Genomic DNA, 17,335 nt, shown 5'->3' with positions numbered 1-17,335 from the left:
GAACAGAAAAATAAAAATCTGACGCACACCATTTGTTCCTTTCTTAAAATCATGTAGCTCCCCATTCGCCAAAGTGTAACTAATGCAGTAATTATTTATTTATTTTGTATCTGTTTTTATTGATATTTTATCATTAAACAGCAAGTTCTAAAGAGTTAAGGGGAATTAAGAATGTAACAGAGATCTAGTGTACTAAACCTTTAATATTAAAAGAAATGGGTGAAACTTTGGAAGATGATATCACATTTTTGGATACAACATGTTCAGTACAGAGTTCAATGACTGCTAGGTGGACAAACTGGGAGGCAAAGCTGGAAAAAGTTTCTTGCAAACATTTTTGTTTCAAGTAATTTTTTATTTATTTTAAATTAGAAAGCACAGTGATACAGAACAATGTGACCATGCAGATGAAGATAGGCATTAGAGCGTAATGTGGGAGACACAATATTTCTTAACGCAGAATGGTATAGACAGTTACATGGCTTACATCCCTAAAGGTAATAACCACATGTGGCTGGAGATAAGGGGTAGTGGTTCTATATGGGTATCTTCTATTGTGAGGGTGTTCAAGCTGCTTGAGGTATATAAACAATAAAAGGGGGAGAATTAGCCATTGATAGGAAGTTCAGGAGGTGACCTGGGAGTGGATTTGGCACGGTCGGATGGAGCTTGGGTGCCAAGGTGTGGGCATTTCTGTCAAAGATAATCTAGTTAGCAATATAAGAGGGTGGGTGTTTGGATGATTAAGCGGGGGGGGGGCACAGGTAGATCAGAAAGGAGGAGGAGGAGCCACAGGAACTCTACTCTTCCCAACATTGACCGGGGTGAAGGTGAGTAGGGAGAGGAAGACTTGGAAGAAGTGGGTGTAGTTCAGCTATTTGATGGTCGTAAAAAACCTGAAGCATTTACAATCATCTTAAAGGGGTTGTAAAGGTACATTTTTTTTCCCTAAAAGAAAAAGAATGTACCTTTACAACCCCTTTAAGATGATTGTAAATGCTTCAGGTTTTTTACCTAAAAGAATTCTCAGCATTAAAGGAGTTGTAAAGAAAAATAATTTTTGTTGCTGAAATGACTGTTTACAGGGTATGGAGACATAATAGTTAACTGATTCATTTTAAAATTGATTAAAAGTAGATAAAAATCAATCATATAATGTACCTCTAGTTTCGTTTTTGCATCTAGTTTCGTTTTTGCATCTAGTTTAGTTTTTGCGTGTTATCCTGCCTCTGTGCATGTACAGAGCCATAGAGCAGTGATGGTTTGGAAAATGAAACTAGAATTTCCCAGTACTGTGGTCATCAGGAAACAGACAACCAGGAAGTGTCCAGAACAGAGAGGATTACAGCAACATCAGAGCAAAAACTAACAATGAGGACATGAAACCAGGACTGCAGTAAGGTAAAGGAAGCTATTTAGCTAAAAAAAAAATTCCTTTAGTGACCCTTTAAGTTAAAAAAGCGCTGCTCTCTCTCCCTCCTCACTGGACTCAGTGAGCACCGTGGGATCCATTCACTCCTGCTGCTAGCAACCAAATCCAGTGACGAGGGAGTCCAGAATAGAGGTAAGTATGACATTTGTTTTTTTTCTGTTTTTTTAAATCATTTATTTTATTTAGTTGAAAAAGTATGCCAAGCAGAAACTAGAATAGGATGCAGTAATCATCTTTACCACTATATAGACTCATCTTAGTTCTCATTCAGTGACCTCAGCAGTATACATTGTTGAGTTGAACCAATTAGTGCAATTGCAGTTTTCAGCCTTGTACTGGAATTGCATGAATCAAGATTATATAATTATGGAACGGAATCATGTTTTCTGATGTCATATGGAGCACAGACTGAAGCTGAGTACAAATCTGCAAAATGGATAGTTACAGTATATTGTCACGTCACCTTTTGTTGTGTGGTTTTAGGTGCTGATAGTGAACAAAGTACAGTTCAATTACAGATTTACTTTAATGTATCATTTCTGAACTGCAAGAAAGATCAGCACCCCTGTGACATCTGTTCCAAAATGGTGGATGTTTTCATGCATTGTTTGTATGCAAATAACATTGTATCAACATTATTGTAACTACCCTAATAGATGTTAAGTGACACAAGTGTAGCATACAGAGCAGGTGCACCTGTCACTTTAAAAAGAAAATGTGCTGCCGTCACTTAAGATTACACAGCAAACGTTTATATTGATTGAAGGTTACAGTGTAGCCATGCCCCATGTAAGGGGTTGCTGAATATTGTGGTTCACCTGTCACCCCGCACAGTCCGGCATTAGGGATGAGCCAAACACCCCCCCCCCCCCGTTCGGTTTGCACCAGAACCTTCGAACGGACCGAACATTTAGAACCCCATTGACGTCTATGAGACTCGAACGTTCGAATTCAAAAGTGCCCATTTTAAAGCCTAATATGCAAGTTATTGTCGTAAAACGTCTTTGAGAACCCGGGTCTTGGCCCAGGGAATATGTATCAATGGAAAAAAAGTTTTAAAAACGGTAGTTTTTTCAGGAGCAGTGATTTTAATGATGCTTAAATAAAATTAAAAAAAATAAAAAATTCCTTTAAATATTGTACCTGCTGGGTGTCTATAGTATGCCTGTGAAAACGTCTTTGAGAACCCAGGTCTTGCCCCAGGGAACATGTATCAATGGAAAAAAAGTTTTAAAAACTGTCGTTTTTTCTGGAGCAGGGATTTTAATGATGCTTAAATAAAAAATAAAAAAATTAAAAAATTCCTTTAAATATTGTACCTGCTGGGTGTCTATACTATAGTATGCCTGTAAAGTGGCACGTGTTTTTTGCAAGCTGTAGTTGGCCAAGCATGCGGGTCATAGTGCATGCTTGGCCAATCATCAGCCAGCAATGCACTGCGATGCCGCAATGAATTACGAAGATCATTCCTACCCGGCATTCATCTCTCGGGCACTCAGAGACATAGAACAGTCCATAAGCTTTGTTTTTTTGTTATTGAGAGGATTTAACTTGGATGAGAATGGGAAATTATGGGATGCCCAAAAAGATTCAGTGTAACTTACTTGGGACCTCTATATACACTCCTGTATATATGCTCCAGTCTTCTCTCAGTCTTTCCCTTACTCCTCTAGCACTTCACTTGCTGTAGACCATTATTTCTCCAGAAGTTCACTTGTTGCAGACCATTACTCCTCCAGCACTTCACTTGCTGCAGATTCCCAGACCAGCTATCACCACATGGTTGGGCCTGACATTAATTCAGCCAGGCTTCAGTGAACTGCCTTTTGTGGGCAGGGACCCATCCCCTATAATATAGGAATAGTTCCAGTTCTAACTGTCCTCAGCTCGACTACTAATCCCAGCAAACCTTCTTCAGGCCCTGCCAGCCCTCCTGGCTGCAGCTGCCTTCTGCCACTGCCCTTCCCACAGTCCACTCTTCCGGTTCTGAACCCATCTCAAACTGCAAACTCCCAGTTCTCTCAGGCATGCCTCCTTAGCAGTGCTCTCCCACTGTCCTCTCTTAGCTTTCTCATGTGCCTCTCCTCCAGGATCACTTCTTATCCTAGCTGCACACGATCCCAGGCCCAAGGTCACCCCCCCCCCAGACTGGGGAGCTCCCTGTGGGCCCCGACAGACTCCTCACTCTATTACTCCAGCTCTTCCACCTGGCCACTCCCCAACTGGGCTGACTATGGGTATTTAAGGAGGCCTGCCCCCTGCCAATCCAAGTTGGGGATTGGTCAAGGCTCCTCAGAATACCCTAGGCAGCCCCACCCCTCCTCTCATCCTCTATTTCTAGCACCTTTTAGAAAGAAGTGGGAGGTGACAGTGATGCTTCCCTGTGAGTCACCCAGCTCTACCCTGAGCCACTCCCAACCCAGAATGAAAATAAACAGGCCTCGCCACCAGCTAGGCCTGCTTAAATTTTCCTATTCTATAGAAAAATCTAACCTCTAGCACCTATCTAGAGGGTGCTACACCAGCAAGCTGGGAAATCAATTGTTAGTAACGTTATGTCAGAAAACGTTGTCTTACCCTTATTGCTTTTTATAATATTGGTATTATTTCTACTCCTCCTCAGCTTGATTAACTAGAGTGCTCTTGTTAAGGGGGTAACTGGAACAGGGGATAATTAGACTGATCTGCACAGTTGCTCTCATATACAGTACCATTGTTAGGTTTGTCAGTTGGTGATAAATTTGTCTGTTTCTTGCATGAATTTCCCCTTCTAGGCTAGGTTCACACTACAGCGATTTAAAGTAATACAGGACCCTTATTCAAAATTGCACTGTGCTGAGATGCATTGATGTGAACGAGCACCTTTGAAAACAATGTAATTTACATTGTCATGTGATTCTATGAAACTGAAATTACATCTGAAATCCCATCCACAATAAAATGCTGATTCTGATCTGATCTGATCTGATCTGATTCTGATCTGTCATCATAGTGGTTGTCTGTGTGTTGAAGGGTCTTAAAAGCAGAGCTAATATGAAAAAAATAAAAATAAATTGTGAGCAGGCAGAAAAGACAAGGGATGTGGTTCTAAAGGCAGAAGGTTTTTTACCTTAAAGCGGAGCTCCACCCTAGAGTGGAACTTCCGCTCATCGAAACCCTCCCCCCTCCGGTGTCACATTTGACACCTTTCAGGGGGGAGGGGATGCAGATACCTGTCTAAGACAGGTATTTGCACCCACTTCCCAGGAGTCCTCTCAGCGGGGATTCTGCACACGGCTCCCAGAACACAGCAGGGATCAGTGAGGACGGTGCTGTGCGATTCGCGCATGCGCCGTAGAGAATTGAGCAGTGAAGCCGGAATGCTTCACTTCCTGATTCCCTCACCGAGGATGGCAGTGGGTGCAGCAGATAGGCAAGCGTTTGCTCGTCTTCTGCTGCAGACTTCGCCGGACTACAGGACTGGTAATTATCCATATATTAAAAGTCAGCAGCTGCAGTATTTGTAGCTGGCTTTTAATATTGTTTTATATATATGTATATATGTATAAATGTATCTTATGCATTAAGGTAAAAAACCTTCTGGGCAGCTGCACCCAGAGCCCCGCCCCCACCCCCTAATTACTTACCTGAGCCTTATCTTGATCCAGCAATGTGCATAAAAGCAGAAGGTCTCGCTCTCCCCATTGGTTCATAGCCAATGAGTAGAGAGCGGGGAGGGGGGGGGTGCACTCTGTCTGTCTGTGAATTGTGTCCATTCACAGGAGCATTGCTTGGGAGCGAGCCTGCCATTGGGGGTACTTGTTAGGGGAATGAGCCATGACCACTGGCGGGGATTCAAAAAGACGACAATTGGGGCTTTTGTTTGTTATTTTTTATTCCCTTAGAATCAATGTAAGGCCTTGTTTATATGAGCAATTACATGTGTGCCCCATACAGGGCCATGTTTTATAGGCATATGGATGCACAGGTGTTGCATGCTTCCATGTGCCGGCAGTCCCATTGTTGTATGTTAGAACGCAGTGGCTGTATGGACACAGCCGCTGCTCCCAATATGACATCTATGTAGCCCCTGAGCCCATTTGTCAGCTATTAGACTGCTGGCATGGGGATGCATGCAACACCTGTGCATCACCATACCAGTAAACATGACCCTGCACAATAGGGGTAATTGTCCCATGTGAATGGGGCCTAAGAGCATAACAAAGGCAATTATGGCAGTTTGCTTGTTTGGTTCATCTGGTAGGACCAAATGGCGAATAATTGATAGGTTTTGAGTTAATTTCCCATATGAGAAATATATTTGTGATAAATATAATATATATATATATATATATATATATATATATATATATATATATATATATATATATATATATATACAAACACACACACCATATATTATCATTGTTATTATTTTTAATGTCAAAACTTGTACACACCAGAATTAATGTATGTGTTCAATGACATATCATTTAGATTTTAACCTCCTAATGAGCAAGGCCCTCTGATTCCCCCTGTATTGAATTGTATTGTAACTATACTGTCTGCCCCCATGTTGTAAAGCGCTGCGCAAACTGTTGGCTCTATATAAAACTTGTATAATAATAATAATAATAATAATAATAATGTGTTGACCTTCGGGTCAGTGTACACGAAATACAACATTCAGGACAGTTTTTTCAGCGCAGTGCAACACAACATGTTAGTTTGAACAGTTTCTTTTTAGAACAATTCTCAATTCTTCTTCCCATGTACGGGCTTATAGTCTGCCTAGGAAAATCACATTATATCATGTTTCAATATATTAACTGCCACCGAAAAGATTTCAGGATTAACAGGTCTATTTTCCATGATCATGCTGCGCTTCTATTTTGTAGTATTGTGAAAAGTATTAGTAATTGATCTCTCCTATTTCTTATTTCATAGACTTATGTAAGAAGGAGATTAGTTGCTTAACATTTCTTCATTTCTTAGATTGTTGGGCATTGTTTCCCATTATAGAATTTTCATGTAAGATTAATGTCATGAGGGTAATATTTAAACAGTAACTAAGAAAAACTCCTGTAATAGGAAATCCTTTTTTCGTCAGATGACTTTTCCCAAGCAGCTATTTTTTTTGCTATTTACGTTTCTTATGATTTATCATGGTTGAAGTATACAAATGGACCTAATAAAGTAGAAAAAAAAGTGCAAAGTAGTGTAAGGCCCCGTACACACGTCCGAGAAACTCGACGGGCAAAACACATCGTTTTGCTCGTCGAGTTCCTTGTGAAGCCGCCGAGGATCTCGGCGAGCCAAGTTTCCTCATTGACTAACGAGGAAATAGAGAACATGTTCTCTATTTGGCCCGACGAGATCCTCGTCGGTTTCCTCGGCCGAAAGTGTACAGACGACCGGGTTTCTCGGCAGAATACGGCTCCGATCGAGTTTCTGGCTGAATTCTGCCGAGAAACTCGGTCGTGTGTACGGGGCCTAAGCTGTGTCAACCAATCAGATATCGTCTTTAAAGCACAACTCCAGTTTTTTCTTAATTTTTTTTTACATACAATACATTACAAAATTCAACACATTACATCACTTCCCAAGTTGTATACTGTTGTACAAGAATTTTCGTACGTTGAGTAACCTCTTCACTTTCGATATGAGACTAACATGCACCAAAAAACGGACGATTATTAGTCTGATAATCTGATTGTGTGTACCAGGCTTAACAAGAGCAAAGTTGCAGTGGTTAATCTACAGCGAGAGCTCTGTAAGTCACAGTAACCCCTGTGGTTAGATGACTATTGAACAATATAACTGAACCAGAACTTGCAGAATGTTTGTAAAGAAAGTTGATCTGGAGTCATAAAATATGGACTTGCTGCAATTGTGCAACAAACTTGTGTAGCCGGGCAAATCTAGCAATAGCTTAGCAAGTCATTTTTCAAACTTGAAGCTCTATTGCTTGCTATCTGGGTCATTGCCTTTTGTATCACACTGTAAAATAAGCCTTCATGGGTTCCAGATATACTTCATTGTAATCTTATTACATTAAATATTATCTAAAATGATATACTATGCCTCCCACTTCAGTATATTTTTTATTTTTATCTTTTGGTTTAGATCTTGTATTTTTTTTAAGTGTGTTTTATGTGCATAGATTAAATATGACATCAGTTTACAAAAATGACACTAGTTTCAAATATTAGGTGCCTTCATAGGTGTGCGCACAGGGTGTGCCAGGTGTGCCTGGGCACACCCTAATCATCTAGTGTAATCATCTAGTGCACATTAGCATTATTGCTCTGTGTGCCAGTGGGGAGATGGGAAAAATCTCTCTCTCACCCACTCAGCCATACGAAAAGTGCTTACTTGCTTCTCTTTCACTGTGCCAGCAGGGAGATTAATGTACTGACACAAAATACATGTGGACACATACACACATATGTGTGTTTGAGCTTTGGGGTGCACACTCTAATGCAATAGGCTGCGCACACCTATGGGTGCCTTGATATTTCTGTGGCTGGCTAGTTGGGAATTCTGAGTACAATAGTTAAAGCTTCTCTATATAGTAACAATTATTATAGTCTCCTATGTCATGTTACATTGTTTCAATATTTACATGATGTGATGATACAATAGAATACTGAAATAAGAAATGTACCGTTGTAATTTTTTTAGTAAAATAATTACAGTAAAACCTTGAATTGCGAGGATAAATTGTTCCAGAAACATGCTTGCAATCGAAAGCACCCGTATATCAAAGCAAATTCCCCCATAAGAAAAAATGGAAACTCAGATGATTCGTTCCACAACCATTTATTCATAGGTCCTTCAGTCTATAGTCCATATAAAAAGATTATAGCAATGTGACAAGGTTGTATAACCATAAAATGTCCATCCACAAATGGAAGCCTCCACAAGGGAATTAGAAGAAAAATCCAGCAGAAGCTACAGAGTATACAAAAGAGAAGGCACCTCTGATTGTAGCAATATGGTTACATTTAACCCCTTCATCTCCAGAAGGTTTTACCCCCTTAATGAGTAGACCATTTTTTGCAATACAGCACTGCATTGCTTTAACTGACAATTGCACGTGAGATCGTGCGACGCTGTACCCAAACAAAATGTATGTCCTTTTTTCCACCACAAATAGAGATTTCTTTTTGTGGTATTTAATCAGCAGTTTTATTTTTTTGCGCTATAAACTAAAAAAACTGACAATTTGGAAAAAATAATATATTTTTTACTATAAGACACATCCAAAAAAAAAATTCTTCATCAGTTTAGGCCAATTTGTATTCTGCTACATATTTTTGGTACAAAATAAATCCCAAAAAACATAAATTGATTGGTTTGCGCAAAAGTTATAGCGTCTACAAACTATGGGATAGATATATAGACTTTTTTTTTACTAGTAATGGCAGCGATCAAGGGGCCAGATTCACAGAAGAAATACGCCGGAGTATCTACTGATACTCCGGCGTATTTTCAAATTTGCCGCGTCGGATCTTTAGTTTGAATCCTCAAACCAAGATACGACGGCTTTTGGCTTTGATCCGGCAGGCGTACGGCTTTGTACGCCTTCGGATGGTAGGTGTAATACTTTGGCGCCCGCTGGGTGGAGTTCGTGTCGTTTTCCACGTCGGGTATGCTAATTAGCTGTTTACCGCGATTCATGAAGGTACGCGCGGCCGTCGCATTCTCTTACGTCGTCGCTAGTCGGCTTTTCCCGGCGTATAGTTAAAGCTGCTATTTCTTGGCCTATCTTTAGACTTGCCATGTTTTTGCGTAAGTCGTCCGTGAATAGAAAAGGACGTAACTCACGTCGACGTTCAAAAAATCACGTCGGTGCAACGTGCAAAGCACGGTGGGAAATTTCAAAACGGAGCATGCGCAGTACGTTCGGTGCGGGAACGCGCCTAATTTAAATGATCCACGCCCCATTTGAATTAGGCGGGCTTGCGCTGGAGGGATTTACGATACGCCGCCGCAACTTTACAGGCAAGTGCTTTGTGAATCAAGCACTTGCCCGTAAAACTTGCAGCGGTGTAACGTAAATGCGATATGTTACGCCGCCGCAAATGTCTGTGAATCTGGCCCAGCGTTTTTAAGCAGGACTGCGACATTGTGGCGGACAAATTTGACACTTAAGTTTGGGGACCTCTCCTGTGAACGATCGTGGGTGGCTGGCTGGCGGCCATCGTGGGTGCTGGACCCGCTGATTGGCTCCCACTGTGTCCGAATACAGCGGGAGCGGGGCTCCGGAGGCGCGTGCCCCAGAGCCAAGAAGAGAAATCACGTACAGGTATATGATTTTGCTCTTAAGGGCTGCCCTGACGCAGTATATGTACATGGGGCGGTCCTTAGGTGGTTAATAAAGGTACAACATTTAGCAACTGATGATTAAAAGAGGCACATCTAAGTATGCAGGCATCCGGGGTAAAGCTGTCCACATAGATCGTCCTCCGCATCGCCGGCTCCCACCACTATCAGTCTGCAATCATGATCGGGAAGACAACCTTGCAGTAGAGCGATCTGAAAGCGAGGCTTGAAGCATTTGTGGAGTGCAGCTTGGAAGGGATGATGTCGACGGCGGTGCGGAGGATGGTCTATGTGGACAGCTTTATCCTGGATCCCTACATATATAGATGTGTCTCTTTTAAACGTCAACCATGTAAGTTGCTAAATGTTGTTCCTTCATTAAATATAACCATATTTCTACACTTAGAGGCTCCTCTTTTCTATTTTATACTCCGTTGTGACATGACGCTACTTGTATATGAAGACATCCCACGTTTATCAAGTTTTAAAAAAATAGTTTCAAAACACTCTCAGACCAAGTTACTCTAAATCCAAGATTTTACTGTAACTGTAAATTTTAAGGTGGCATTCATTTTGCTCAGGAAAGTTTTGCAAAAAATTAAATAAAAAATCTGTCAGTGGTTTTATATTGAAGAAGACCAGAGACAAATCACTAGTGGCTTTATTTGCACCAACAGAGAATACAATGAAAGCATCTGTAAGTGTGTTCAGATCTTGGCGTTGCATTCCCAGCTCTGAGCTTTCCTCCTTTGTGAAAGGAGCAGATCCTGATGGTAATTGGTTGAATCAGATTTAACAATGCAAGCAGATAAACATTTGTGGCAGCCGGTGCCATGGCAACGTCACACTGCTTCTCCTCCTATTCCCCCCTCCCCAGTCTCCATTCTAGTCAGCGACACTGTGGTCCGTGCTGTGAAGAGGCTTTCATGGCATAGCTCTATACCGGAGAAAGTCTTTTAAAATGATGAACGAAGAGAGTACTCAGAAAACAGATGGAGGGGAACGACATAACGGGACCAACACGAGGAGGAAAAGACCCAAGAAGGTAAGATGTGGATGAGGGAGAGTCGGAGGCATGCTTCCTGGGGATGGGAGCTGCTCTATTAGGCGTGTCGGGGAGAAGAAGCTGCTTTCTCCGGGGCTGTGCGCGGAGAGCACCGAGGATTGGAGACGCAGAGATGGTGCTGTGCTCATGTTACATGGTGAAATCAGAGGAGCTGAGTAGTGCTGTTAGTAGCTTTCTTTACAAGAGTCTGTGTGCAGCGCAGGTTAATTGGGAGCTTTGAACTCCTTGCTGAGAACTGAGGTCTAGTTTGCTATTTTTATCGTTACTTTGTTGCACTGATTATGTGCAGTGCTGTTTATTGTACGCAAATAATCAGCGAGACCAACGTGCTTTTCTCAGTGCAATATTGTGACAGGTCTGACGTTGCACCCAGGAGAACTGTTGTTGATGTCTGGTCAGAGGAGAAAGGGAGTGTACACTCAGACATCACTGGACAATTAAGACGCTAATAAATCCCACTGGTCACACGTCATTATTACCTGGGAAATGGCCAATGCTATTCCATCCTTCAAATTGGCTAGGTAAACAAATACGATGTACCATGGCCACACCCAGCCATTTACTCTGTGCCTGAGATCTTCTAATACTGATAGTGTGGCAGTGAGGAAATCAAAATATATAGGTGATGGGTCAATGGTATGTTTTACATAAATTACATCTAATCAATGCCTGGAGTCATTTTGTTTGGTTCTGTACATCAAGTTTGTGATATTTTGATTGCAAAACAAATATTTTCTTGGTATTTACTATAGGGGTAGCTGTTATTATTTTTATTATAATGTATATCCAGCAGTTATAAAGTGTAAAATTCTAATGCCGCGTATACATGATCGGACGTTTTTTCCAATGGATGTTGGCTCGAACTTGTCTTGCATACACACGGTCACACAAATGTTGTTGGACATTCCGAACGTCAAGAACGCGGTGACCTACAACATGTACAACGAGCCGAGAAAAATTAAGTTCAATAGCCAGTGCGGCTCTTCTGCTTGATTCCGAGCATGCCTGGAATTCTGTGCGTCGGAAATGTGTACAGACGCTCGGAAGAAAATTTGAAAACCAGCTCTCAAATTTTTGTTGTCGGAAATTCCGACAGCAAACGTCCGATGGAGCCTACACACGGTCGGAATTTCCTACAACAAGCTCTCATCGAACATTTGTTGTCGGAAATTCCGATCGTGTGTACGCAGCATTATACCATAAAGGTAATTCGAGAGCAGACAGATATCAAACCATGTGACTGTACTGCCAGGTCATCATTTAAGTGACACAATTACTAACAGCCACGTTGATTCTCTGTAAGTGACTTCTATGTGGTCAAAATTTCCTGTTTGCATGTAAAATGGTACCTCTGTTAGCTGAGATAAGTAGTAAGGTAATGGCATAAACTTAAGGCATTGGTGCTCAACTTGTGGCCCACCAGCTGTTGTGTAACTACAAGTCCCATGAGGCACAGCAAGGCTGGCAGTTAAACGCATGACTCCCAAAGGCTTGAAGATGCTTGTAGTTCCGCAGCTGGAGGGTCACAGGTTAAGCACCCATGCCTTAGGATGTACACTCTAGCTCAATGTGAGTGTGTATATATAGGCAGTGAACTGCGTCAGTAGAGCAGGGGACATGTCAGTAGAGGAATTAAAGGTGTCAGTAGTTTTATAGTCATTATTTTATTATTTTTTACAATTTTATTTTTTATGTATTTTTTAAATATTATTTCCTATTTTTTTTGCATCCTTGTTGGGGGGCTTTGGTGACCCTCGATTTTTCATTTTTGAGACAGAAAAAAAGAAATGGAGGACAGAGACTCCCCAGTCCCTTTCTCTGCAGTCTCTGCTGCACTGGACAGTGAATGAATGGGAAATACTCTGTGCTGAGTAGCTTCCTGTTCATTCACAAACTGAAGAATAGTAAACTCACTTGACTATTAGAGTCCGGTATCCATTATGAAACATCCCCCAGGTGGGAGAAGAGCGTCGCGGGGAGGGGGTGAGGAACATGCGGGGGCAGCAGGGGGAATCTGCACCGCATTGGGTGATTAGCGTGCACACGCCTATGGGTATACATAATGTTATATATATATATATATATATATATATATATCAGTTGTTATTCAGTGCTCTTATCATCAGGGTTTTACAGTATCGTTGGTAACAGAGGAGTGTTTAAAGTTTCAGGTCACCCAAAACTGATATTCCAGATTTTGAGAGCTACAAATGAATTGATCTGCTATATATATTTGTATTTAAAGCTCTAGCTCCACTTTTCTGCTCCATCCATTCATTCAATGCTATCAAAATCAACTTTGGGATCCATCTTGACTGTATAGTTTCCATTTTAGGAACGAATGTGTTTGTTTTGTAGGGGGATGATACATAAGTATGCCAGATACCTGTCTGACTGAAGATAAACACGTGGTAAAAAGGAGTTATGTGTTACTGAGACTCAGGGATGGACTGCCCATTGGGACTACAGGGAGTTTCCTGGTGGGCTGATGGCTCAGTGGGCCGGCTTCAGTGACAGCGGACCGCGGCCCCCCTTCGCTCCTCTGTCTCTCCCTCCCCGCAGAGCTCACCTCCTCTCCCTCCCCGCAGCGCTCACCTGAGGGGAACAGAGAATCAGGGGGAAGACCAGAGGAGCAGGGGGGACAACAGAGGAGCACAGGGGAGGGGACAGATAGCTGACTCAACAGCTATGGCCCGGGAGTTTCTCACTTCTGCCTAAACTTGTCCCATAAGGGGGAGCACCGAACTGATTCTTTGCCCCAGGTGAAATAATGTCTAGCTTCCCCAGTGGTACTGCCTATAAGAGTACCAGTACCAACCGTTTTACTCAAATAAAGTAGAACGGCTAGTGGCTAGTAAAGGGGGAGAGGGGGCTTGGGTGGCCGAAAAGAGGGGGGGGGGTGCGGGAGTTGTCCGGCCGCCATAGGAGAGACATGTCAAAGTGGGCCAGTGTGGAAGAAGTCCAGGGCCAATTTTTTGTCCCAGTCCAGCCCTGCTGAGACTTATGGGAAGCCAATGGGTGATATCAACACATAAGTGATGTAATAGTTCTCCATTGACTTTTCTGTTAAAGGATTTTAGAAATTCCCAATATTTGAATAAAACATAATTAAAAGCAATGTTCCTAAACTAACAGCATGCTGTGGATTGAAGTGATTTTTTTCTACCATGCAATCATAGAAATCTTTATCCATCTCCCAGGGGAAGGTAAATCATGAAAGTGAATCTTGTTATAAGTAATCTGGCCCAATTACAGCTAAATGCTGTACCCAGCATTCATGCCAGTAAAGCAGAATGCCGGTGTTCTGGGTTTACATCCCTGATTGTGCTAAGCAAGTACCACTCAGTACAGCATTCAGCCCCATCCAGCAGCAGCATTTTTCATTTGGCTATTGACATTTTGACAGGCTGCAGGCAGCAGGGTTGGGCATTGTACCTGTGCCTCTCGTGTGCATTAGAACGCTGGGATTGGACGCACACAGGCTAAACGCCTAGTGTACAAGAGGCCTATAGAACAGGAACTTGCTTTGCAAATCATTTGAAAAGCTTTATTAACACAAAGCAAGTGGAATGAGACCTTAGACCCTTTAAGGGCACCCATGTGCCAAAATGTTGTGGTAATTATCGTTGCATAAACTGTAAAGCAAATAATAGTTCATTCGTCTTCAGTGTTGCGTTCAGCTTCTGATAGATGCGTCCTACAGCTCCGCAGTCAGCAGGACATTTTTCAGTTGCACACATTCTTACTAATTAGATGATCAAGGGGGCTTTAATAATGCCTGACAGCGATTGATGTACAAATTCTCTCGTATGTCTATTAAGCCTGCATTGGTCCATTAGTCTGCAATTCAAATAAACTTAATTGATGGTATATTCTTTAAGAAAAATCAAAAGGAAGAAAACCAAAACATTTCAGATTTGCGCTTCTGGGTTTTTACACGAGCGCACTTACTGTATATCACCTCACATAAAAGAAGCAAGACAAGCAAGAAGCCAGGGGCTGACTCAAGTCACCAGGCCTTATCTAAGAAGGCACCACTGTAATGATAGCAGAAGCAAGATCTTCGTTTATCTTCCAGACACCTCTGCCTCCTGTACCACTCACAGTAGTTAACAGCTACTTTTTAAAGCTTTTTATATCTGAGTAAAGTGGGTAGTTCTGATTTATGTAATCATTTCATACACTATAGGAGTGTGAGATTTTTTTAGGGCATTAATGCAAGACTTTATTGGTACACCAATGCATGTTGTACTGAAAAGGCTTTTTTTTTAATTCCCCCTCAACGTTTATCCACAGGCAAAAAAAAAACATCCTGCCTCATTTTTTTTCTCAGCAAATAGCAAGGCAACATGTCTATTATAATATGCTCAAGGGCCACGTACATATATTGGGCCAGATTCTGGTAGATCCTGCGGCGGCGTCGCGTAAGCTATTTACACTACGCCGCCCAAACTTACAGGAGCAAGTGCTGTATTCCCCAAACACTTGCTCCGTAATTTGCGGCGGCGTAGTGTAATTGGCCCAGCGTATCCCTGTGTAATTCCAAGGGGGCGGCTTGTATTTAAATTAAGCGCGCCCCCGTGCCGATCGAACTGCGCATGCGCCGGGCTTAAAATAGCCCAGTGCGCATGCTCCAGTTCTCGACGGAAAACGTCAATGACGCCGACGTGTGCGTCATTGACGTAAAGTCGTATTCAAGAACAACTTAGGAAAACGATTTACCCGACGGGAAAAGACGACGCGGACCCGACGCCATACTTAACATGGCATACGGCGGACTGGCGTAAGGTTACCCCTCATATAGCAGGGGTAACCTTATGCTTACGCAAACGACGTAAGCGATGGCTACGCGACGCAAATTCGTTCGGGAATCGGTGTATCAGGCTCATTTGCATAAACAAATGAGACCTGAACGTAAACGCCACCTAGCGGTCGGCGTTGTATTGCATTTAGGATCCGACGGTGTAAGTGATTTACACCAGTCGGATCCTAGCCTAAATCCGTCGTATCTTGTTTTGTGAATACAAAACAATGATACGCCGGCGGGAAATTCGAATTACGCCGGTGTATCAGTAGATACACCGGCGTAACTCTTCTGAGAATCTGGCCCATTGTCTTTTGCATGTATGTAATAATGGTACTGTAATTTACACACATTAGGATTGTCTTCTACAGATGGACAAGTGCTACTACATGAGCCCACAACTGTGAATGCAGATTGGGAGGTGTCAAAAATGGGATAAGAAAATGTTCCTAGGAAAGAGAACCTTGTGTTTTTTTTTTCCAAAAACACTTAAAATTTTAGTTATTTCCATACAGAAGTTAGCCGTATGTCAATTACGGAACAGAGAGTAAAAAGCCCGATCTGTAAGTACACTAGTTATATACAGTATTCAGTATACAATTTACAGCAAAAATCTGCGGCTTATGATTAGTGGTAATTACCATTATTACAAACATAGTAGAACAAGTAACATTTAGTAGTCCAGCATCTAACGTGTGATACATTGCAAGGTAGCATAAGATTAGAGAGGGAATGGGGGGGAAATGGCAGAAGGGGGTGAAAAGGTATTGGGAATCAAGGAGAGAGAGGGCATCATGTTTCACGCTCCTGGATAATAGGGGTGATGCGTAATGATGGATCAGGGAGAGCATGTTTAGTGAGAGATAGAAAATGAACACAGTGGCCAATGTGGTTCTCCCTAATCATTCCAGGAGGGAGTATTGTTTCTGCCATGTATTGTTTGGGGGGGGGGGGGGTGTATGATGGATGGGGGGTATGGTAGGAATAGGGAAGGAGGGGATTTGCCCAAGGCAAGGTGTTCAATCTTTGTGATCCTGTCAGACTATGTATACGAAAGGATCCAGAAGTATTGGCTATGTCATAGAGGGGTCTACTAGGCAACAGAAGATCTTCATGGTTCGAAAGTGTATCCAGCATGCCCAAGTGGATGTGAATTTGTATGGGCAGTCGTTCGCAATGCAGATGAGTTCTTCCATTTCTTCTATTTTGCAAAGGTGGCAGTATTGGGCTCCAGACCTAAAAGAAAGTCATTGGGCATCCTGCGTGGGAATTCCAGGCTTAACTGTATCAGTGTTAGGGGGCCTGGTGTTGAATTTTTTGCACGCCTCTTGGAAACATACAAGAGTTGTGTTTATGAGAGGGTGGTTTCAAAGCCTTAGCGAAATATGTTGGGTCTGTAACCATGGAATAGAGCTGAGGCGTAATGGAGAAAATGAGTCTTCGAGCTTTGATTCGGTGCTGGACAGACCAGTCTACAATCCTAGATAAGTGGCATGCCTGGAAGTAGTTGTGTAGGTCTGGTAACACAATACCTCCTTTTTGTTTCAGAAGGGTCAGATATTCATAATTAATACATAGACGGCCTTGGCGCCATAGGAAGGCTATACATAATTTTGTATAGGAGTTGAAAAATGTAGTAGGTATTTTTTTTTATAAATTTTTTATTTTCACAGAAACAGTGTCACGATTCCACAAGTCAACAGTTCACAACCATGACATAACATTC

General features: G+C 42.1%; 1 protein-coding gene across 2 annotated transcripts in view; it reads left to right on the top strand.

Annotated features, from left to right (window-relative positions):
* Positions 1–17,335, top strand: part of ANK2 (ankyrin 2) — a 711,894-nt gene that overhangs the window by 260,124 nt on the left and 434,435 nt on the right. Inside the window, exon 1 of one of the 2 annotated variants that reach the window (XM_040328751.1) lies at positions 10,225–10,784. The exons of the other annotated variant lie outside the window; for it this stretch is intronic. Within the exon in view, the coding sequence (XP_040184685.1) occupies positions 10,701–10,784 (84 nt within the window). The 5' untranslated portion in view covers positions 10,225–10,700. Of the gene's footprint in view, positions 1–10,224; positions 10,785–17,335 lie in introns of those variants that run through there. 2 annotated transcript variants of the gene reach the window in all.

The sequence above is a fragment of the Rana temporaria genome, chromosome 1 (assembly GCF_905171775.1).
Source record: "Rana temporaria chromosome 1, aRanTem1.1, whole genome shotgun sequence".
Taxonomy (NCBI): Eukaryota; Metazoa; Chordata; class Amphibia; order Anura; family Ranidae; genus Rana; species Rana temporaria.
The sequence above is the reverse complement of the archived record's forward strand: the minus strand, read 5'-3'. Positions and strand labels throughout refer to the sequence as shown.